This window comes from Lontra canadensis, unplaced genomic scaffold (genome assembly GCF_010015895.1).
Source record: "Lontra canadensis isolate GAN:19392208 unplaced genomic scaffold, GSC_riverotter_1.0 scaffold109, whole genome shotgun sequence".
Taxonomy (NCBI): Eukaryota; Metazoa; Chordata; class Mammalia; order Carnivora; family Mustelidae; genus Lontra; species Lontra canadensis.
The window spans coordinates 3604274-3629048 of record NW_022631103.1 but is presented as its reverse complement, the minus strand read 5'-3'; the positions used below and the strand labels follow the sequence as shown (position 1 = coordinate 3629048).

Here is a 24775-nt window from a genome sequence, read left to right as displayed (position 1 = left end):
CACCAAATCCTGTTGATTATACCTCCAAAATATATCACAATTTCATCTACTTCTATCATCTACTCCTGTCCAAACAACTATCATTTCCCATCTGGACCCCTGATCTCCCCCACTTTCACAATACTCTCCCCAAACACACACACACACACACACACACACACACACACACCCCACAATCCATTAACCATCCAATACCCAAAGTGATCTTTTAGTAAAGTATGCTAGGTCATATCACTTTCCTGCTTAAAATCCATAAATGGCTTTCCATTGCCTTCATAATATCATTAAAAATCTCTGTGCTACTTCTATGGCCCCTATGATGGCCCCAGACACCTCTTGGTTTCATCTCACACCACTCCTCACTGCATTCATCATAGTTCAATGTCAACAGACAGCTTTTGTTCCTGTCTGTCTTGGGGTTCTCATCACCCACCAACCTGGAATATTTCCCCTGCCAGCCTATACATTTGCAGAGCACCTGAGTGGTTCAGTCAGTTTAATCATCTGCCTTTGGTTCATGTAATGATCTCAGTGTCCTGGGATCAAGTCCCGCTTTGTGCTCCCTCCTCAGCGGAAAGGCTGTTTCTCCCTCTCCCTTTGCCCCTCCTCCTGCTTTTGCTCTCTCATTTTGTCTCAGAGAAATACATAAACTCTTTCAAAAATTTTTAAAAAATAAATGCATTTGCAAATGCTTGGATACGTGAAAAATATGATTCCCCTATTTTCAAGATATTTAAGAACATACCAAGATGTTAAGTGACTTGCTCCATTTCATAAGAGATAAAGTCAGAAAGCTATGTCCTCTGAGTCAACACTTTGCTTCAGATTTTATCCAAAGAAGAGAGGAGGCAGGAGAAATATGGAGAAAGGGGAGCAAGAGCTAAGGGAAAAGAGAGAAAGGGAGAAGAAGGGGTATAAGCAGAGACCTTACCCACTGATGGGGGACATATTGCCTGAAGGGAAGAAAACAAAGGAGCTAGGGATTTCCTCACTTGGAGTCCTGGGGTGGTGCCCAGGAGATGTGAAAGGCACATCAAAAGCCAGCCTCAGCTCTCTGAATCCCAGAGCTGCTCTGAGTCACTTTCCTGCTGTCAGATTCTGGACACAGATACTCTCTCTGGGTGATGGATCCTTCTGTAAGTAAAGATCATTTAAGAAAACCAGACCCACTAGCTGTTTATGTTTGCTGGGAACAGAAACGAGTGTGCCTTTTCCCTTAAATTGTTCTTGTGCGATTTAAAACCTTCCTGCTTGCACAACCTGAAAGGGAATTATTAGACCCCAGATTATTCTTTTTAATCATTCTGCAGCTTTAAAGTTTGCCTGCCTTACTTATTTAGTGGGGAGGATGTGGGCAGGGCCACATGATGTAAAGCAAGGAACAAGACCACGATATTCATCTCAGGCTGCAACTGACAGCACAGAGCCATGATGGCCAGAAATCACAGAGACCTCCTCCCCCAGCCAGGAGCACAGGCTGGTCCCTCGTGGTCTTAGCCACACCTTGCAGGCCCGGCTAGTGCCCTTTGAAGGAGGGGCTGTTTTGAACGCAGACCTAAAGCAGATGCTAGGGTCAAAACCAGTCCGGTATGTATGGAGTGCACGGTAACCTTGACCAGCTGTAGCCAGAGGCAGCAAGATTTGTTAAGTACCTACAAACCGGGCGCCAGACCCTGGGTCCACTTCCTTTATCTTTATTTCATTTTATTTCAGATCATATCATCCTTCCAGCAGCCCTCGGAGGTAGGGATCGTTAACCACCACTACAGATGGTGAAATGGGGACCCAGTAACAAGTAACTTTCAGATGCTCCCTGCTAGTAAATGCAAATCTGCAATTCCCTCCTGTTCACTTTCTACCCCACTGTTCACTGTCTACTCCAGCAAACATCACCTCTGTCTTTCCGAGAATCTACCTAAAGTCTTCAGTGATCAGACAAAGGAGAAATACAGACAAAATCCCCATGGAGGGGAGCCTAGCGTGGGTGTGCGCCTGTCAGGACTCTCCCAGGAAGTACTTCAGTGACTCTGGGCTGCCTTCCTGAGGCCCCGCAGCCAGAATGGGAAGATGTAGACCACAGGAGAACGTGGGGAAGGCAGCCCCTGCTTTGGGACTAATGAGGTGTGACCACTGCACCCCAGGCACTGGAGCCATCCAAGGTCTCTGGAACCTTTTATGGCAAGTCCACTAAGCCTGCAAATCCTAGCGTCCATAGTATATTTTCAAAGGCTTAACCAGCTCAGTAAGAAGAATGCCCTGGAATCTTCACTAATTCAGTGAGGTCTGTTTCCAAGACATGGGGCTTAGAGTCCAAGAATCTTACTGAGTATCATCTGGGCTGCTTAATAGAGGAAAATCACAGCAAGTTCAAGGTGTCGGTGACTGTGATGGAAATGGGCTCTAGTGAGCATGAAATTAAATCAAATAAAAGCGTGGAAAACCTTGAAAAACCTCTTCCTGTCTTAAATGAAAACCACAGCAAATGTATATGAATAATTCCTTGATGTCCAATTTTTTTCTATCAATGTAAATCCTTTCAAAGGGTTCGAAGAGTTACGGACAGCATGTGGCCTTTCAAGCATACCCTCACATGTAAATAATTACCACAGTATCTGTACTGTCAAAATTATTTTTACAACTATGTTTAACTAAACAATTTTTTAAAAAGAGGTCCTTGGTTTTCTTATGAATGTGATAGAAAGTAATCCATGGCATGGAAACAAACATATATGAAACATACTGTGGAAAATCACACACAATAAGTTCTCCAGTCAGTATGGACAAAAAACAGCAATATGATATTTTTGTTGATACAGAACTGTAGTGGGTCTATTTCATGATACTTTGCAGGCTTCTGAGATGATGAAATTCTTATCCCATGAAATAGCTATGTCAGAACAGGTAAAGATACATCAAAATCTGTTCAGTTTAATTCAATAAACATTTGCAGAACACACATCTGCCATAGGTGTACCAGGGACTCTCTCAAGTATTAGAAAGAGTTAAAGCTGAACACGTCAAGTCACTATCCCCACACCTGCCCCCACCAGAGCTCCCAATGTCGGGGCGGGGGGGCAGGGGGGTTGAAATTGCAGGGAACAATTTCAAGTGATATATTTTCTCAAAACTCTGAAAACAGGATGCATCTTGCAATCAACAGAATGTCAACATGTAATTGGTAGCAATTTTTCTTTCTTTATGGCACATAAAATAATGGAAGAACTTACTATCCATGACAGTGAAGCTTAGATTCAGTGAAATATGGTAATTATTGCATAAGACAGAACATAGTGCTAAAACAAAGAGGTCTAAAACTTCCTTTCAAACCTAAATGTACCATCCCTCCCTGGAAGAGGGTAGCTCAAAAACTTAAGTCCTCAATGGCAAAGAAGGTAGGAATGATTCACAAAAGCACTTAAAAATTGTTTTGTTCATAATAATAAAATAATGAAAATGCACAGCTATTTTATATAATTTTAATTAGTAGTGATGGATATTATACAGTTCATTTCTGTTTGCTTCCTTGACATTTTTCAGGATCTCCTCTTTTCTGGTCACAGTAAAATCTGTTTTACATACCTGTTGATAATATGCATACTAAGAGCAGTTTTGTTTTCCAGAATTTGGTGTTTCACCCAAATATTCAGTTTCGTCCTGAGTGCATGGCTCACAGTTACTACTCAGTCCATTGATTTCCCAGAAATGAAGAACGATGTGAATGCTTATTTTCTTTATTAGCACTTTATTTTAAGTAAGCTCCATGCCCAATGTAGGGCTCGAACTCATGATCGGGAGATCAAGACTCGCATGCTTTACCGGCTGAGCCAACCAGGTGTCCCTAGAACAGTGTGAATGCTATAATGAGAAACAAACAACAAACAAAACTTCAGGGGAATATTTTTTTCAATATTTTCAGCTTAGTGTATCTGACGGGTATTTCTCAATGAACAAATCATCCCACTAGTTTTCTCCTCCTCCCATCGTCCATGTATCCTATGCTTCAGTCAAAGCAGGTCACTGCAAATCCCTAGACCTGCCTTGTGTTGTCCTCGCCTCATTTTCTTTGCTCATGCCTTTTTTTTTCCCCCTCCCCCTGGAATGCAAGCACTTTCCCTCTCCCTACACTTGGAAAGCTCTCGCTTAACTTTCAAAATCCAAGTCTGACCTCACTGTTTTCTCTTAGGCTTCCCCAGGAAAGAAGGATCTGAGACCAGGGCTTCAGACACTAATTTATTTGGGAAGTAGTCCCAGGGATTATGAAGGAGGACTAGAAAGAGCATGCCAGTAAAGAAGGGACAGTCAATTCAAGAGTAAGTTATTGCTTTGTGAACAAAGGGGCTCCATCCTACAGGGATTTGCTCCCCATCGGTCATCCACTGTCTCATGGGGTATTAACACCCCTGCTTTTCCGGATTGTGCATGTGTGCACTTTCTGCTGCAGAAAGTAGATGTATGGTGCCATCAGGTTACACCTGTGTGAAGCTGGTTGCCATGGAAATCACTGGAGTAAAAAGTGACCTAGAGAGGATGAGAGGCAGAGCATAAGAAGGCACAGAATTAGCCTTGCCCCATCAGACCTCCATGGTCTGGGCACAGACCTCTGCTTCATGGCCTTTGTTCTGTTTCTTTGTAATGATCCATTTATATATTGAGTATGAATTTTTTATCGGCGGTGACCAGATCTTGCTCACATCAGAGGCTACTGAACCCAGCAGCGACAACAGCAAGCAGCATATGGACTTGGGGCCCCTCAATGTGGTAAAAACACCCATTTTAAATGAATGGGAAATGTTACGGCAGTCAGTTTATTATTTCTCAGGTAGTCGATATGACTGTTCAAATGAGAACTTGGGATGCGGTGTGAAAAAAGGAGAAATAAGTCAGGTGACTCAACACAAAAACCAGTGTAGACAAAGAGGGACTCATCCATGATCCTGGGAAAGAGGAATTATTTTAATAAAAGTATCAGTTCTATTTTGTAGGATTTTTTTTTCCCTCAGGAAACCTGACAAAAGAAACATCAAATAGTTCATGTTATCAACCACTTGGCATATAATCTTAAATAAATTTCAGTGAACTTGTATTGCTAATATCTAGGTTTAATCTCAGTGGACCCCGACAATGACTCCCTGATTCACTCAGAATGTCCTTAGAATGACACAGACAGACACAGACCTGTGGTCCGGTGTCTGGCTGTCCTCCTCCCCTCCTGCTCTCCCTTTGCTCACTTTCCTCCACCATCCTGGCCCCCACCAGGCACACTCCCACTCAGGGCCTTTGCAGTGGCTGTTCCTTCCACCTAAACACTTTCTCCTGACATCAGCTTGGCAAGACTCTGCTCAAATGCCACCTTCCCAATAAGGCCTAGGCTGAACCCCTTTAAAAAATTTTTTTTTATTTAATTATTTTTTAAATTTCTTTTCAGTGCTCCAGAATTCATTGTTTATGCACCACACCCAGTGCTCCATGCAATATGTGCCCTCCATAATCCCCACCACCAGGCTCACCCAACCTCCCGCCCCCCGCCCCTGAACCCCTCTTTTAAAACCTGTACCCCTTCACCACTCTGAACTCTCAGGATCCATATCCTGCTCTATTTTTTTTCCCCATTATCTATAGTACTCAATCACCTCTAACAAATATAATTAATTTATAATAATTTATTAATATGCAATAGTAATATATTACTGTGATATATTAATATAATGATTAATATACAATAATTCATTAATATTAATTAATTAATTAATATTATTATGTCTAGCGTTTATTTTCTCTCCCCCTTTGCTAGGACGTGACTTCTATCAGGGTAGGAAACTGTCTTTTTTATCAGTATGTCCCAAGCATGAGAATAGTGCTTGGCACATAGTAGGTATTCAGTAAACACTTACTGAATTGAATGAAAGCTCTTGAAGTTTTGAGATAACAATGTGCTTTCTAACATAGAAGGCATATTGTTCATTCAAATACTGGTAGGGCCCCTACTGTGTGCTGCGTGTGGATAACACGGACATGATCCCTGTCCTCAAGGAGGTCCCAGGCTAGTGTGGAGGCAGCTACCTACCAGAGTGCTGGGCCACTGACACAAGCATGCACTGTGGCTCTGGGGTCGCAGAGAAGTGAGTTTGTGTAAATGGGCAGGAAGATAAGCAAAAGCACAATGCTGAAGCTGACTTTACAAGTAGAAAGGGAGCTACCTAGACAACAAAGGGAAGGACCTCTAGGAAGGACTGGATTTTGTGCTCACATACTCGACCATGTGGGAGCTCTAGAACTGAGTCAGCACAGGTTTACATTTCATTTTACGCAGCCCTTCAGCATCAGCACAGACTGAATTTCCCCCTCAAGTTGGAGATTTGCCTTATGCCTCCCCTCAATCCCCTCCAAAGTACAGGCAGCATACACAATAAAGAGGCAGGCAAGAAAACTACACACGTCTCTCATTCACTCATGAGAAGGGACTTTGGGACTCCGTTTAGGTTTATAATTGTTCCTTTGTCTACTGCATTCTGTATTTTTTGTCAGGATCATAATACAATTGTTATATACATACTGTCATATACATATATATGTACATATATATGTATATATACATATATACAAATATACATATATATGTAAATATATATATTTATTTGGCTCTCATTTAAAATAGCCATTGATTATGTGTTTACAAAATAATTTTTCTATATTCAATTAAAAAAAAACTCTGGCTTTATTTTTTTCTAGTTGATTCACTCATTCATTAGATGGATAGTTATTAAATGATTATAATGTACCAGGCATTGTAGCTAGAGGCTGTGGATACAAAGAGGAACAGAAACATGCTCCCCACCCTGAAGAAGACTTTAGTAGCACCATAGGCAGACGGTGAGAAAATAAGAACATGGAAATGTTACATGTGGTAGGAGAGAAGGATTTAGGGCAAGAGTCACAAACTGCAGGTCAGATGTAGCCCACGTAAGTGTTTGTTTGGTTCCATAGCGTTTTTCAAAACTTTGAATGGTTTTTCACAAATTAATCTTGATTTCTGGCTTGTCTTCAAAGAAAAGAATCAAAAGACCTGAGAACTCTGAACCTGAGTTCCAAAACGGCAACAGTGGACCAAAGCTGAGTCAGAACCAGCCCTTTCAGAGGGAAGGAGATGGGGAAAGGAAGGCAGAGTGCCCCTGCACGTGGAGGGTCCTGGAAGACAGGTGGGGAGTGTCACACTTTCCAGGCAGAGGGAATATTTTGTTTACAGACCATACTTAACTAAGCAGCCAACCACATCCAAACCCATGCAGACTTCGACAATTCCATCCCTGCTTTCCCTGTGACAGTGTTCAGAAATGTCTGTGAAATGAACAAGAACACCATCAAAGAATTTTACTTCTGGAGGAGATTATTTCATAGGTCATTTTCCAAATGAAGAAGTGGCCATCTAGAGGGATTGAGTAACTTGCCTGGTACAATGCTAACAGAAGCCGGTAACTGTTAACAGACGGTACCAAAGGCCTGAGGGAACAGAGGGGAATGGTAATATAGAACAGTATAGCTGGCATCTGTTGTTTTCCTTACCCACCATCCATTCTTCCTCCCTCTGGAAACGGTACCCTTATTTTGCTCCGGGGGGCCACCACGCCTCTTTATTGAATGTGGTACAGGTGGAACTGAGTCCATCTGGCTTCTGAGATGGCCTGAGACCCAAGCCCGCCCACCAACACCCATCCTCCTGGAGCTTTTGAGAAAGAGGCATAATTCTTCCACTGGGGATTGCTGAGAAGAAACAATGCAATTCTGAATGATGCTATTAGAAACTAACCTAAGACAGCATGCTGTAAGGAAAACAACGATAAGCTACAGTTCCCTGGGTAAATCACTTAACTGTTCTGAACCTCAGTTACCACATCTGTAAGTGAAAATAACAATTCCTTACCTCAGAGGGCTATAAAGAAATAATGTCTGTAAAATGCCTGGCACATAGTAGGAGCTCATTAATGTTGGCATCTTTTCGTTCCCTTCCGCATAATGTCAGATGGATGTAGCATTACTGTAATTAAAATGTAAGAAGTACATTGGCAGATGCTCCTTACAACATACTGAGAACAGCTTTTTCAGTAGCTACCTTATGTGATTTCAGGGAACTGGGGAGGGAAAATGAAATAAAATGCAGCTTGTTTTCCTGGAACAATTCAAGCCATTTCCAATGCTTGCCAAGTGTAGCCCTTAAGTCTATGTCTGCATTCATCTATTATCTCACCTCTGCATAGATAAAGTAGTTTTCCTCCCTGCTCACTGGCCATTTTCTATTTAAAATGGGAACTCTTGAATTCCTGGCAATCATTTAGCTGACAGTTTGGATCATAATGTAACAATAACATTAGTGAGCAGTTGTGTGACAGTTCCTGCTTTTAAAGCACTTTACAAATCTGAGCTAATTAGCATGATTGCTAACATGCCAGCTTTTTATGAATTAATATTGCAATTATACTTTGCTTTTTCAATAAAAATGCAGTGATCCTTTTTCAGAAATAGGGAGAAATGAAATGAATAGACTGTGTCTCCAGTGTCTTTGAACGCAATGCAGTTAAAATATGAGCCAGACACTTTCTTGACTGAATGTTCCTCTAACTATATTTGTGAGGATTTACAGGTATGGTACCTCTTGACAATTCTATTTTAGGATCAATGAAGAAAATAAAGGTGTAATAGCGGACTGAAAAGGATTCTATACACCCAAGATAAGTTTCTAACCTTCAAAATACACTGTCTACTCATTTCTAGATTTAAGCGCCTCAAAGAAATCAGAAAATTACCTGATTATGATTTACTCTTAAACCAATTCATGTAGTATTGCGAAAGACCCTATTGCTTTTGTTGTGAATTAAAATATAGAGTATGTATGTGTGTATATATACGTATATATATACATATTAAAACTAAGTTTAAATTAATTATTTAGTTAAAATAGAGTATGTATAATATGTACGTACATACATATATATAAATAGAAATATATAAAATATATATAAATAAAAATATAAAAATAGATATATAAATGTTAAACATATTAAAATATATAAATAAAAATATACATATATACATACCCTATATTTTAATATATGTGTATGTACGTACGTATATATACATACATACTCTATATTTTAATTCACAACATATTTTATGTTATATTATTATATTATATACATTTTATATATATATATATATATATATATATATGTATATATATGAAAGGCTTGGGTTGGAATTTCACCTCTAGGACTCAGGAATCTAACTGTAACTTTCTGAACTTTGGTTTCCTCACCTCTAAAACGGGGGATGGGGTGGGGTGATAATAATTAATTTGCATGATTTGCATGATTCTTGGGAGGTCCAAGAGTGATTCCACCCTATGCAATATGTGGGATACAACAGGTGATCACATCAGCCTTGACCCATCCTCTCTGTTTGTAATTCATCTTCTGCCCTTACTGCTCTAAAATTATTCTGACATTCATTCAGTTTCAGTTTATGGAAAGCAGAGCATCATAATGAGTTAAAATTTTTGTTAGGTATTATAAATAACGAAATTTAAAGGGACTAATTATGATGGAAAATAGGAATAATTATGAAAGTTCATTTTGATGGGAAAAAATCTAAACATATGATCACTTGAAAACTCCTTTGAACATACTATGAAACTGTAGAGATATCTCAGTTAAATTTAGTCATTTTGTCCTCTGTTCTTTGCACAAATTTAGCAAAAAGTGATATGAGGAGGTATAACAGTGGAAAGGTGCCTGAAACAGTTAGAAAGCTGTATAAGCATACTTAAATTGTTTCATTCATTCATCAGTTAAATATATCCTGAGCTCCTAAGACATGTCAGGCACCATTTTGAATGTTGCTGGTATAAGGACTAGTACAAGGACTAGCAGACAGAGCTTTTGTCCTTAAAGAATTCACAGTCTCATGGTGGAGGCAGACAAGTGAATGAACAGTTGCAACAATGTGAGCAATAAATGCTAGTACAGGCTACTCAAGGCCAATATCTAATTTCTTGAGAAGTCATAAATTCTTTGAGAGAAATGGTGTTTATCCTGCCAATATGATTTGTAGAGGGTGAGCCCTCAGTATAGGGTCAAAAGACCCGGATTCTGGTCCAAGCTCTGTCTTTGACTAGCTATACATCCTTTGATAGTCATTTCAGTTTTCTGAGCCTCAATTTCCTCATCTGTAAAGTGTGACTGATGACACCAGTCCTCACTGGGTTATTAAAGCTCAATGGTCATGAGAGTGAATCTTTAATTAATTGTAAAGATCTCAATAAAGTAAGTTACATTCTTAAATGTTTTTTTCAATTTTAAAATAGAAGTTGTTTAGTACTTCACATAATCGCTGAGTGACCCTTTTCCGAAAGAAAGACAGAAAGAAAAGAAAGAGAAAGAAAAAGATAGAAAACCAGGCACCTGCCACAGTTCAAAGCAGGCCTGGCTTTGATCTTTTCAGCACTCCAGGTAGATATCCCCATTTTATCAATAAGAGAAGTGAAGAGCCAAGAACTTGTCCAAGAGCACTATTTCTTCAAAGCCCAAGGCTGGGCAACTTCCCACAGTCTTTTACAAACCAACAGAAGTCCAAAGGACCAAACCTCCGGAAACCTGCAGATCTTTTCTCTGAAGGGCCCCCTTCCCGCTTGCGTAAGGGGCTGGACAAGGCTTCAGCTCCGCCCCGTGACTCATGAGACTCCGCCCCCAAGTCTTCCACCTCTCGCGGGATCTCTCGGGAGGACGGATGGGGTTAGGTCCCATCATGGCGGCTGAAGAGGCGGATGTGGATATCGAAGGGGACGTGGTGCCAGCTGCGGCACAGCCAGGGTGAGGCGTAGAGACCGGGTCTCGCAGGGATGGGGGGGAGCACGGGTGCAAGGAGAGTACCCTGGCCAGGCTGCGGGTTCAGCAAGGAACAGGGGAGAGGAGGACCATCCGCTGGGCCAGGGTCTCCCGGCGGCCGGGGAGGTGCCGCGCCCAACCGGCTTGTTAGCTTCTCTCGAGCCCAGCGGGCGTAGGTACCCGAGGCTCGTGTCGGATGGTTGCTTCACCTTTTACCGGGATATCCCGAGGGCGCCGACTTCGCCTAGCACATTGCAGTCTATCCAACAATTAGATTCCTTCTTCCATGATGTCCACCCCAGAATCCGCCCCTTTGCTCCCTCCGGACAGTAACTAGAACAAGCTCGGCCTCTGAACCGGACCTGAGCTCAGGGATCCTTGTTCATCGCTTGTAAGCGGTGTGACCTTGGGCGTGTCGTTTCATCCCTACTGACAGGTTTCCTATTCCACATGGGGTTAGTTGTGAAAAACTTCCTGTATGCAGCTTGACTTAAAGGAAAGGGGCAGGACTTTAGAGTTGGACAGCTCTGGGTTCTCCAGCACTGGCCGGCCTTGTCACTTCCTAGCACTGTGACCTTCGATCAGACGTGTAACTTGCCTGAGCTTCAGACAGCTCATGTGAGACTGTCATGGTATGTGCCTCATATGGTTATTGTGAACATCAGTTAAAGTAATTATGGAATGTACTATAGCATACAGTAGGAGCTAGGTAAATGTTCTTCACCATCTCTTTACCGTCATGGAGATTATTGTGAAGACCTAGTGAAGGTCACAGTTTACTTAATACAGATTTCTGCAGAACAGGCCAGTGTGATTTCAAGAAGCATCATCTAGCGTGAGAGATCTAGCCCTTTGCTTGCTTTCCAAGTAAGAAATTGATAGATACTATTTTTAAAATGTGCTTCCCCAATCACCTTTTAGAATTGGAAGAGGCCTAGACTGGTCAGGAATCAAAATACCTCAGATCTAAACTCAGCCAGTTATGTTGCTTATAAATATGAACAACCTCCTTATAAGTCTGTTAGGTTGAATGAACCATGTGGAATGGCCAATCTTAGACCATTTTTAACATAAAAAATGGTAATTTCATACAGTCCAACCTAATATTAGGGACTCTGTAAATTATGGAGCGCAGTACCCACCCTGCCCTGAGGGATTAAGATAGTGGATTTAAAATTCTGCTGAACTCTAAAACACTATAAAAATGTGAGGAGTAATTAAATTCGTATAGTCATTCTCTCCCGGATCTGTAGGAAAAGCAGTCCAGCGCTATTCAGATTAGTAGGAAACTTTTATTAATAGTCATTGTTCACATTTGTGTAGATCAGGTTATAAAGTTATCTTGATTAAGTGCTCTTGCATGCATGATTTAATTTACTTTTCACAGTAAATCTATGTGATAAGTGGGCAGGGATGGTTAACTGCAGTCCAGAGAGAAGTGAGTTAGCCTTGGAAACACAGAAGATCATCTCAGAGCATTGGCTCTACCCTTTTTCCATAGGTTCTTCTTTTTCTGATCATGTTTAATTTTTTTTGCCTTCTCTTTTTCTTTCCTTTCTCTTGCTATTGTGCTCAGCCTTAGGTCTACTGGTGACACTTATGATCATCTTAGACTCATGCAAGCTGGATTACAAAGGTTATTGGTTCCTGATGGTCAGAGCCTTTGTCTTATCCAACTCCAAGGAACATCATTAACATTATATTCTGGTGAATGGTGCCCCCCGAAGTGTGTAGGTACAGCTAGTGATAACATCTGTGGAACCCCTGAGGATTAATTGAAAACACACTTTTAAGTACTTGCTAAGTTCTAGGTACCAAAGTTAGAAGGTAGCATTGAAACTTTGGTTTCCCTTTCACTTCTACCTTTCCCCCTCATCTTCCTTTTCTCCTACTTGTGCTTTAAATCAGTGTTTTAAGGGGTTTTGTCATAAGACAAAACAAACCACATAGTCCCTGGTTACACGATCTCTCAAGCCTTAAATTTCTGTTAGGTTGGATCATACAAAATTTGCCAATGTTCAACCGTTTTGACCATAAGAAAAATGGAATTTCCTAAAATTGCGCTTAATACATGCTGATGTTTTCCATATCCGTCACCAACCCAGATCTTTCTCTCGAGCTTTAGATCCATTTATCTAATTCTCTGAATCTCTGTTCTTGGATGTTCCACAAGCACCTCAGTCGCAGCTTATAAACTTTTCCCACCACACCTGCCATCTGCCTCCAAGTTCGCTAGTTCAAAAAATGGCACCATCCGCCCAGTAACTCAAGGCACAGATGGAGACTTTATCCTTTTTCCTTACCTCTCTCCTTCCAACCCTTCTATCCTATTAGTTGTTAAAGGTCTATTGATTCTAAGTATCCTCTCAAATGTATTCACTTCTTCATGTTCACACTGCTTGTTCCTTGGGTCTGAGTTACTGTCACTGCTCTAGTATTTATATAATCACTTCCTCTTAACTACTCCCTATCTCTTTGGCCCCCTTCTATTTACTGAAGTTAGACCAGTCTTTCTTACAGATCTCATGTTACTCCCTTCAATCCCTAACTTGCTTGATGAGAAAATCCTCATTCCTTAACTCCCACAGACCTGGATGATCCATGCTCCACCTAACTTTGTTCCTTTAATCATTCAGCAGATATTGATTGAGCACCTCTTCTCTGCCAAGGCCTGGGTGTATAGCAGTTATCAAACTAACTCCTTGCTCTCATAGAACTAACATTCTAATTGGGTAAGAAACAGTAAAACTTACAGATGGGCCAAATGGGGATAAGTGGAAAAAGATAAAGAAGGGAAAGTGAACGGCATGTTAGCTTTATCTTATACACTTACCCAGGAAAACTGGCCCTGAAACTACAGGACTTCAGAGTCAGCATGGATATAGTGGAAGGACTGGATTTGAAAAGGTAGGAGCCCACAGATTGGGCAACCAGTTGAATATACTGTGAGGAAAATAAGGGCAGGCTCAGATTTCTGACTTGGGAAACTAGGGGGTTGCATATCCTTTGTCTGAGATAGGGAACAATGGAAGAGAAACGGATTTGAGAGGAGTTTCTCAGCTAAGGTTTAAGCATGTTAATTTAAGCTACCTATGGAGACTCAGGTGTCCAGAGGCATACACCAGAAGTGTGGAAGTTGCTAATCCTTATTGAGGAACACTGTAAAAAGACATTAATCCTAAAGAGGCACCCAGGTGGCTCAGTCAGTTAAGTGTCTGCCTTCTGCTTAGGTCTTGGGAGTTCTGGAATCAAGACCCATGTCAAGCTCTCTGCTCAGTGGGGAGTCTGCTTCTTCCTCTCCCTCTGTGCTCCCTTCTGTCTCTCTCTCTCTCGCAAGTACATAAATAAAATCTTAAACAAACAAAAACCCACCGGAAGTGATACTAGTCCCCCTCCTGCACCTTGGCAGACCTCCATAAGCAAAGGTTTCCTTCTGCTGATACAAGTCTCAGAATCCTTTATTTAGCATGCTTGTCAGCCTCTACCAAATCAGAGTTAAGACCTGAATTGAAACCTTTTTGCCATCAACAGCTTAGAGAAATTAATGCTTTTAGTTTATTGTAGCTAGTCTATTAGTCCCACAATTTATAATAACCACTGTAGAACTAACTGAAGATTCAAAAGTCTAAACCTTTTTACAGTCTAAGAGGTACAAAATTCTTACCACTAGACTAGGTCTGGGAAAAGTCAGTAGTTTTCTAGGAAACTTGTAACTTCAAGACATAAAAAAAGCAAATATTGAACTTAATTATATCATAGATTGGGCTTTCCAAAACTTAACTATTCAGGTTTTTTGTGTAAGTAGTGAACAGGTGTGACTTTAAAGAGTTTTTATTAGTTCAGGGAAAGGAGTGAGAATTAACAAAGCTTTAATCCCTCCTGAACATAGAAAAGGCCCCAAATAACCCAAGTTAATTTTTTATTATATAAATTGTTATAAAAACATCAAATTTTCTTGAGGCGCCTGGGTGGCTCAGTGGGTTAAAGCCTCTGCCTTCGGCTCGGGTCATGATCCCAGGGTCCTGGGATTGAGCCCCACATTGGGCTCTCTGTTCAGCAGGGAGCCTGCTTCCTCCTCTCTCTCTCTCTCTCTCTCTCTGCCTGCCTCTCTGCCTACTTGTGATCTCTGTCTGTCAAATAAATAAATAAAATCTTAAAAAAAATTAAGTTTTCTTTGTACTATACTGTCTTGAGTATTTCCTATTTTGGCTCTTCGATCTTTTTTTTTCTTCCCATTTTGAGGGCAGTGCTGTTATTGGTGACTTTTATGCTTTAGATATAACTATGAGAATTGATTGTAAAGTGGAATTCTTATATACATGTGGATGTCATCAAAGACCTCTGAAGTGTTGGTTCATGGTCATAGAGTATATTGTGGTTGCTGTTTTCGGGTATTTTTTTTTCCTCATGAAGTTGTTTATTCTTGGGAAACAAAAGAAGTGAACAGACTCTGGTTGCGGTGGTGAAGTGGTTGCTTAAAGCCACTCTGTATTCCAAAGGTTAAAGAAATCGAGTAGGCATTTTTGCAATGTTAAGTCTGTTTGTTAAGGGAAGAAGGGAATAAAATATTTGCTTAACATCTATGCCCTGCCAGTTCCTGTGTTATGTGAGTAGTATTTATTAATTGGTATAATGTCACCTTTTTACCCATTTTCTTAATTATTACAGAAGTGATGAAAGTACAGCATCTGTTTTACAAGATCACTATCTTGATTCATCATGGAGAACTGAGAATGGTCTTATTGTAAGTATTTCATGAAAATATGAGGTGCATAAGCTATTACTCATTGCCTGGAGTACCTCTTTTTTACTTGGTGCTAGTTCTCCGCAGTTACAGAGGTAGTATACTGGAAACATTTTTCTTACTTTAAAAATGAAAGAACCTTATTCTTACTTCTTTTGACTTTGAAATGGTGTGTTGGGAAACTACTTTGGAGCCAGCTAGATTTAGGTATAAATCCTTGCTCTACAACTTACCAGATTTGTGAACCTTTGCTTCTTCGTTAAAAGATGGGGATCATTGCAGGGTTCATTTCTTTCATGTAGCAGTTATCTGTTGAATTCTTACTGTGTGTCAGACACTAGGCCAGATTTGGGGGATACAGCTATAATCAAGACAGACATAGTCTTGCTCTCAAGTTGCGTGTATGCTAAAAGGGAGTCAGGTGATAAACAAGTACACAAATTAAGTAGAAACCATGAAGAACGCAAGATGCTGGCTGAGAGTAACAGGGTGGGGAACCCAGTTTAGATAAAGTTGTCATTGAAGGAAACGAAAGGTGGTAAGTTTAGTTGAAAAGTAATAGAGAGGAGTAGGTATGTGAAGAGTTGAGGAAAAACATTCTAGGCAGAAGGAATAGCAGCACAGAGGCTCTGCTCCAAAGCCAGTACCTAGAATATAGTGGGAATTGGGGAGTGGCAGCTGTGACGGTTGGAGAGGCAGACCCGAGCTCTGTCATGCTTATATGAAGCGAGAATAGAATCACAGAGACCAATTAGGAAACATTTGTGGTCATCTAAGCAAGAGTTGTTGGTAGAGTAGCCTGAGGTTTTTGCAGAGTTGTATAGATTTTAATTATATTTTGGACATAGAACTGCTTGGTAGATTAGATACAGGATTGAGAAAAAGGGGAAGAATCCAGTATGATTCCTAGGTTTCTGTGTGGAATAACTGGGTAACTCATAATGCTGTTTACAAAGTTGGAAGCACAGGGAGAAACAGGGGAAGGTATGTGTGAGTGAGTTTTGAACATGTTAACTTTGGGAAGCCCCACTACATATCCAGATGGACACTGGGGAGTGGGCAGCTGGATATAACAGTCTAGATAGAGTTTAGAGAAGAGAACTGAGCTGAACATTTTTGAGAGTTGAAAATGAGTATGATCGTTTAAGGAAAGATTGTAGCTTAAAGGAAAAAAGAACTGTGATGACTTTTGGAAATAGGTGAAAGATCTAGCAACATGTTTGCTACCTGATATGTCTCATACATGATAGCCATTATGACTTTATCATGGGTAGGAGCCTGAGCCTTGGAATCCAGCAGTCTTGTGTGTCAGGTCTCTACTCCTCCACTTGAAATATTTGCGGTGGTCCAGATGCATCAGTGAAGTAGTAACACCTGTCTCACAGTGTTATGGGGGAAGCAGATATGTCTGTGCATAGTAAATGGGAGCTTTATTATTTGTAATCATTATATCATGTATTTCATTTAATGAAACATAGATAATTTCAGAAGACAGTAAGTAAAAAGAAAAATATATTCTTTTTTTAATAGCCTTGGACTCTGGATAGCACCATCAGTGAAGAGAACAGAGCTGTCATTGAGAAGATGTTGTTGGAAGAAGAGTATCCTTTAATGATTATGAGGAAAGTAAAGATTTTCGGGTTAAAAATCTGTAAGTGCAAGACTTACCAAAGAGACCACTGTTATTACTAGATGGACCTTACTTGGCCCCAGACTGCGATTATATAATGTGTTAGCTACCTATGAAAAAAGCAGCATTTTATTCCTCTGTTTCTGTTTTTCTGCAAAGTGTAGGATCTAACTCAATATGCTGGAGATTCTTTTCTCAACCACCTCTATACTGTCAGAATGTTGAGTAGAAATTATAAAACATTTTAAATCAGTGAGAACCTTTAGTCCATGTCCAAGATCACTTAGTCCAAGCCTCCATCTACAGTTGTAGAAGCTAAAACCCAGAGATGTTAATTTACCCAGAGATACACTTAGAATATGTAAAAGTTCTCACTTCTCACTCCGCCAGTTTACAGGTGTTATGTGGGAGGAATCTAAGTAAAAAGCACAAAACAGATACTGCAGGATGAAGATTTTCCCTCAGAAGTTGTAGGCCTTTATCCACAGTTTAGTCACTAGCTTCTTGTCCTTGTTTCTTTCATCTGTTTGATGATGGCAACTTCTTTGGGATTCCATTTTCTTATATATAAAATGAAAGAGTTGAACAAAATGACTTCTGATTTTATGACTTTGTAAAGATTATAAATAATAGTCTAATACATAGTGGTTTATTTTTAACTCTCATCTGTATTTTATGGGTATCTACCTCCTTTTTAAGCCAGAATTTCTCTGTTCCCTTTATTCCCTATTACTGCTATATTGAATTCAGAGTTTATGTTTACCTTTAATTGTCATAGGTTAACCCTTTTTAGGATTTCTTATTCTCTTACTTTCCCCAAACATCACAACTATAGCTTAGATCACTGCTTTTCAGTAGAAAAATAGTGCAAGACTCATATATCATTTAAGATTTTCTGGTAGCCACATTTAAAACAAATAGAATTGATTTTAATAAGATATTTTATTTAACCCAGTATATTTAAAATAATATTTTCAACATTTAACGATAGAAACACAGTATTGAGGTATTTTACATTCTTTGTTTACATGTGGTATTAGCTGATGCATTGAACAGTACAAGTCTCAATTAATTAATACTTAAGTAGTCATGGGTTCACTTCCAGATTTAGAAGCAGAAATAATGAAGAGGTTTGTGAGCTCTTAGAGGACAGGGATGTTTTCTTATATCTTTGTCCTCAGCTCCTGGTACCTAGTGTATTACCTGACATACATGATATATAGTCAATATTTGTTAAGGGAAGAACATGTCAAACTTATTGAAGAGTATTGCAGCAAGCCAGTTTTAAGGAGTCGGAGAGGGAAGCTCCATGGTAGATTTGACCTGTTATTAGTATTAATGTAGAGAACATCCTGAACTCTTTTTGTTATCTTTAGAACTAGGAAAACCTGTTAATCCTGGACAGCCAATCAGATTCATCTATTACATTCCCCATGTTTTAGGAAAAATGAATGAAAAAATTAAATGAAACACAGACTGTTTCTTCTCTTAACCACTTCTAATAAGGCATATAGGAGAAGCTAACATTTATGTAGCACACATTTTGTGTAGGTGCTGTGTTCATGTGATTTCACATATGGTATTTAATCCATGTAACAGCCTTGTGAAGTGTAGATATTTTTATTGTAGTTTTTGCAGATCTGGAAAAAGTTTTAAGAATTAATTTAGCTAGGATTCAAGTATGATTTTCATGGATGTGAGTACCTACTTAATATAAGTCACATAAAAATGTTATGATTTTATTATTGTTTTAAAAGTTTCTTTAATAATTACACAGGTATTACTTATCTAAAAAATCACTTCCAGAAAAATTCTGGCTCGATCAAAAGGAAGATGATAAAAAATATATGAAGAGGTAAAATCAATTTTTAACACTTTAAAAGTCTGAACTTACATTTTTAAAAACTTGTTCACAAGCTTCCTTATTTTCTTTTTCATGTGGTGCAGTCTACAGAAAACAGCAAAAATCATGTATGTACTTATACGTTTTATATTTTAAAATTATAGGAGAATTAAAAAATTATAGTTGGCTTGTGGAAAAACTCTTGACCTTGGGTTATACAAAAATATAAAATCAAAATTTCTTAGACAGTTGTTGGAATGCCACAAGATAATTTTATGACATTATTTATATGTCATAATTTCTTTTATGGGCCTATATAAGCTATTCCATTAGATTATGGAAAATGTGGTTTCCTAGGGATTTGTGGGGAAGTTTTTTAAAGCTGCTATCTAATTTAATAGGAATTGACTTGATTTCTATTACCTTGTCAGTTAATTTTCATGTTGAACAAAAATTTAATTTATGGCTTTCAGAAGTTATCTAGAGAAATCAAGTATTAACTGTTTTATAAATATCCTTTCCCTATAATAGAAGAAAATTTGATGTTATTTAGTGTTTATAAACTTCCATGTTTATGATTCTTCAAAGGGTAGACTTACAGATTTAGCACTGTCAAGGGTTTGAGCAGTGAGCAGACTTTGGCTTTTGCATTTTGCTGAATAAATAACAACAAAGAAGTTAATGACAAGATGAATGGTTTGCTTGAATTAAATTAATGAGTTCCATCACCACTTAATTTCTTAAGGACTGCATTTCAAAAGTAATAAACAGTGCCATAGTTTCTTCCTTTTGGGCTTGGTATTTACATAGATTTATATGGAAGAATCGAGAGAGAATATTTCTGGAGCCAACTTAAACATTTACCTGCCTTTCAGGATTTGGAAATGTACTAATATCTGCTGCTTTGTGTCCAGTCTAAGGAAGCGTATTTGTTTGTTACCACATTGACTTCCTTTGATGTCTTTTAGTGTTATCTTCATTCAGACCCAAGGATTATGTCTCTTGGGGCTCCTATCATCCTGAGCTAGATAAGTATATAAGACAGGGTAAATCTGTCCCCCAGGTAGAGGCTGCAGCCTTTTCTTCTCTTCTTTTATAACTCTTAGACTCACACAGTATTGAATTTAGCCTTTGGCTATCTATAACCTTTAGCTGCATAAATATGGAATGTTCCATTTCAGACTTTTTTTTTGCAATTCCTTTTTTTCCCCTCAGGGCACACTCTCCTACAAAACCAGCCAGTTACTCAGTAAAGTGGACGATAGAAGAAAAAGAGCTGTTTGAACAAGGGCTGGTAAATAGAGCAATTTTTAATTTATAGTAAAATAATTCTAGAAGCCAGTATTGATAGAATTATAAGGTTAATTTGGGGAGACCAGAAATTTCTTTCAATGATCACATCTTTAATTTTTCTGTAGTGATGATGTTTGTAGTACAGGAGACTTCCTTTTAACTTATAGCTAAGTCACTAAAATATTAAAATATACTAGGATCAATATTTTAAGATAATTTTCATCCCCTCCCCTTTTTATTGGTAATAATACCCAAGATACTGAGCTCTGTATACATTGACTACCTGGATTAAAGGACAAAATTACTTACCTGATGTCTTCTCTTGGGGAAAAAAAACTCAAACAACAACAACAAAAAAACCCTTGATACTTGGAACTGTCTGCATAATCAGCTGAGTTCTTATTTATTCAGGTACTTGGCATTGTGCACACAGTCTGAATATTCTTTTAGTGTATATAGTTGAAGACCAGAAACATATCTTTTGCATGAATGTTTCACTGAAATCTATTTAAATATCCAAATTACATAATAGAAAAAAATGTATGCCCATTTGTAATTCTGGAAATTCTCCCTATTAATAGGAAGAAACTTTTAAGTAAATATTCAAAAATTTTTTTTCTAATTATTAGGAGTAGGTTATATCTTTTCCTTTAAGGTACATGTTACCCAGTATTACACTAATTTTGAAATTACATAGATTTATATATTATGTATAGGATATTAGTATAATATTTATGTGGGTTTTATGAATACAAATTGAAATGTCATTATTAACATTTCTACAGATGACGGGAAATAAAATGTGTTTGTATTTTTATAGACATCGCCATGACTTCTGTATGTTCTGTGATGTCTTTATATAAATAAACTATCTTGAAGGTTTTATCTCCTCCTGAGGTTTTCTCCTGTACTGTTGATGTTTTTTATATTGGTATTTCATTCTGTTGCATGATTATCATTTTTATACCTAACTTTAATTAACCAGTCACTTATTTAAGATTGCTAACTACTTTGGTGTTTTGCCCCTCACCAAAGGCTATATATATGTGTGTATGTGTTTGTATACACATACACAAAAATGGGTTGTGTATTTTTAGGTGGTGATGATAGGGGCTATGTCTGCATGAGTCAAACTTCAAAGGGTATATAAAGTTATAGGTGTTAAGTCTCCCTATCACTCCTGTCTGTGTCTTCAGTTCTCTTCACCTTAGGTAGCCATTGTTATCTGTTCTCTGCATGTCCTTCCAGAGATATTTGTCCCTCTATATGCCAATATGTATTTATTTATATACATATGTAGGTATCTGTCTATATACATAAACAGATATTTTAAACCTAGAATGTTTTCCCACAAAACTACATGGAACTGTTGGTTGTATTCACAGCCTTTTTAACCTGTTGATATAGTTTGCTTATACACTGAATTTTCTCAGGCTTTAGAGAAGGGAATTATGTGGTACTGAAAGGAAAATTTTCCCTCCCTTTTGGAAATAGAATTGTCTCTGCTCTATTTTGAAATTGGTGTTTTCTTTGTTCCTCTTGTTCACATACCCTCTCCAGTTTTCATAATGCTCAAGTCCCTACAATCCCAACTGGCTATACTCTGTCCAGATCTTTGATCTCTCCAAAAGTGCTCCATCCTATGAAGTTACTCATTTGCTTTCATCCCACAAAATTTAACTAATTGTTCAGTAATTTGATCTTAGCTAGTGTTAGTTAATAATGATCTTAATTTATATTTACTAAGAATTTTCCCAGAAATACTTTCAGTTTTAAGAAATTGTTCACATGTCATATTTTCTCATGAATATCAGAAATAAGTATATAATTAACTTGTCATTGGGTCAGGTTTTGAAGATGATTTGCCACCATAAGTCATGACCTATAAATGTTATATAAATCTGGCCCTGGGATCAGCTTCCCTGAGTTGTGGAGATACTGTGAAGATTTATGTATCAAATAATAGACTTGATACCTAAAAATTCCTTTTAGCTTTAAAATTATATTTCATTCCTTTCTGTACTTCAGAAAACAGCAGAGCTCCCTCAGTGTTTCAGTTTTTTCCCCAGCACAACTTTGTCATTAGTGGGTATAAACCTTTAACAGTACTGGGGTAGAGGGAGGTGCTGGCTGCAGGTTGCTTCATTTGTGATTCATTCGTTTTTCGAAGTCTGTTTTCTGTGATACCTGAGTAGAGTAAAGGTATCTGCTATGGGACAGGTAATGGATATTGTGCCAGATGGAATGTGGGTAAAAAAAGATACTTTGAAATTAGTTCTAGAACATAATCAGTTGATTCTATAAATGGAAAATGTAACCTGCCTCTTTTTCAGGCACTTGTTTTTTTAGATTTGGAACATTGTAGTGTTCAATATGAATACGTACTGTTAGAAATACATAAAAGTGGTGAATCTTCATTTAGATAGCTGTAAAAAGAAAACTAATTTCTAAATCATTTTGGTCAGTTTTCAGAAGTCCAGATTCCAAGAGTGTGGGCTTTACTTTTAAGTCTTAGCTTATATATCAGGTTTTGTTGTATGCTTTAGAAAATAAATAAAGATGGGTTGTTCTTTTAGGTTTTTGGTTTTTTTTAATGTGCAGTTGCTTGGAATATTAACAAGTAAGTTAATCAAAATCAATTTCTTTCCCATTTTGATAACATAGGCTAAATTTGGCCGAAGGTGGACCAAAATTGCAAAGCTAATTGGAAGTCGCACTGTTTTACAAGTTAAGAGTTATGCCAGGCAGTATTTTAAAAATAAGGTAAGCAGGATATAAATATCCTACTTAGTAATAGTATTTGCAATGAATAAAATTAGGAAGCAAAAGTAGTGCTTTAATTCGGGCATTAATGTCAATATTCAAAGTTTTTGTAGCGAAAGTATTTTATATTCATAAAGTACTCAACACATGTTTATATTCAGAAATCTCAAAGCATATCTTAAGTGCTTTGAGTATTAAGAGCTCCTGGAAAATATCTTTTCTTTTTAAAGATTTGCATTGTAGCTTTTTTTGTTTTTGTTACTGTTTTATTAGCAAGATGCCTACTTGTAAGTTCTGAGAAGAGTTTGATTTAAAAACCAGTCTTTTCAATATATGAGTACAACACCCAGTCCAGAAGAGCAAGCCCACAAGCTCTAGAATGATGTTTGAAAATATAAGCTGTTAGAGGTGCCCGGCTGCTCATTTGGCAGAGCATGCTACTCCTGATCTCTGAGGTTGTGAGTTCAAGCCCCATGTTGGGCACAGAGCTTACCTCTGTCCTGGCTGCAAGAGAGGCTGGGGAGGTTTCTGGATTTTACTTGGAGGTTTAAGAGCTCCTAACAAAATTGACGCTGGATGTTCCAAAAGCTTGGACTGGCTCCTGCTCTGAATGTTTTGTTCCTACTCCATCCTCATGGCGGCAGCTTCTACTATATTCTCAGGACTCCACGGTCTGTGGCTTCAGCCTACTTCTCTGCTGGGCCTCCTCCTGCAGGCACACGGGACATCGTAGTAGCCTCAGAACCTCTGTCTGAAGATTTGCCTTGTAGCTTTTAGGAATGATTAGAGCTTAGGGACCATAAATGCTAACATGAAACTAAAATCTGTTTAATAACAATGAAACTTTTATAAATTTTTTGAAGAATTATATGAAAACTTCAATAAATTGAAGTGTTCAGAAAAGCATAGTTTTGGTGTAGTTCTTTAATCTTTTAAGTAATCTGTGCTATGTTCAATCATGTAGTTTGATATTTAGAAAATTTTAATGTCTTCTCTGCTTGATTTCTGGGAACATAATTATATGGATTTTGACAAGGTCTTAAGTAAAATTTGCTGTTTTCTTTTAATGCAAATAATGGGTTTTATCCTGTATACAAGATTTATATAACTTAATGTCATTTGAGCATGGGAAGTAAAGAGTGGAATGGATTCATTATATATCAGTCATCTGCTCCTTCTTTAACCAAGAAAATGCATATTCAAGGCAGCTTGGCAAGGTTAAGGTATTCTGGAAGAGAATAAAGTTTAACTTGGTTATTCCAATCCCCATGCTTCTCAGACTAGAACATGCAGAACATCTTAGGGTGTCAGTTTTACTCAAAGACTTGGGATGAAAGGATATATTGTGATGTTAAAAGAGACATTCATAAAAAATATAATATGAAATCTTACCTGAATTTTTAAGGTTAAAACAGGAGGCTTGAAGTAAATAGCAAGGTTGTTAAAGGCTTTTCCAGGCCATATGTCCAAATTTCCTTTTCTCTCCTGCTACCCTTTTATTCTTCTTTACATAATAAGCCAGTTAATCTCAAATACTAGATACTAGGATTCTGTTGTGATACAGGATCTGTATGTAAGTAAGCTCTTTTTAGGAGCTGAAATCCCTTGGGTATGCCAGTCATGTACAA

The 24775-nt window shown here is 38.3% G+C and overlaps 1 protein-coding gene and 1 long non-coding RNA gene across 5 annotated transcripts in view; one reads left to right on the top strand and one right to left on the bottom strand.

The window, feature by feature from the left end:
• Window positions 1–4283: 4283 nt before the first annotated feature.
• Window positions 4284–10635, bottom strand: LOC116856385. Of its 2 annotated transcripts, XR_004380570.1 has the most exons (4): window positions 10452–10635; window positions 7919–8032; window positions 6900–7335; window positions 4284–4518 (listed from the first exon to the last, which is right to left on the bottom strand). It is a non-coding gene; the product is annotated as an uncharacterized LOC116856385 (long non-coding RNA). The 2 variants fall into 2 exon arrangements; XR_004380569.1 differs by lacking the exon at window positions 6900–7335.
• A 115-nt stretch (window positions 10636–10750) lies between these two features.
• The window catches only part of MYSM1 (Myb like, SWIRM and MPN domains 1), a 48651-nt gene continuing 34626 nt past the window's right edge, over window positions 10751–24775 (top strand). For all 3 annotated transcript variants that reach the window (XM_032839759.1, XM_032839758.1, XM_032839757.1), the window contains exons 1-7: window positions 10751–10859; window positions 15543–15618; window positions 17149–17219; window positions 19026–19103; window positions 19196–19219; window positions 20307–20385; window positions 23049–23147. In XM_032839759.1, coding sequence (XP_032695650.1) covers window positions 10777–10859; window positions 15543–15618; window positions 17149–17219; window positions 19026–19103; window positions 19196–19219; window positions 20307–20385; window positions 23049–23147 — 510 coding nt within the window. In that variant the 5' untranslated portion in view covers window positions 10751–10776. The remainder of the gene's footprint in view (window positions 10860–15542; window positions 15619–17148; window positions 17220–19025; window positions 19104–19195; window positions 19220–20306; window positions 20386–23048; window positions 23148–24775) is intronic.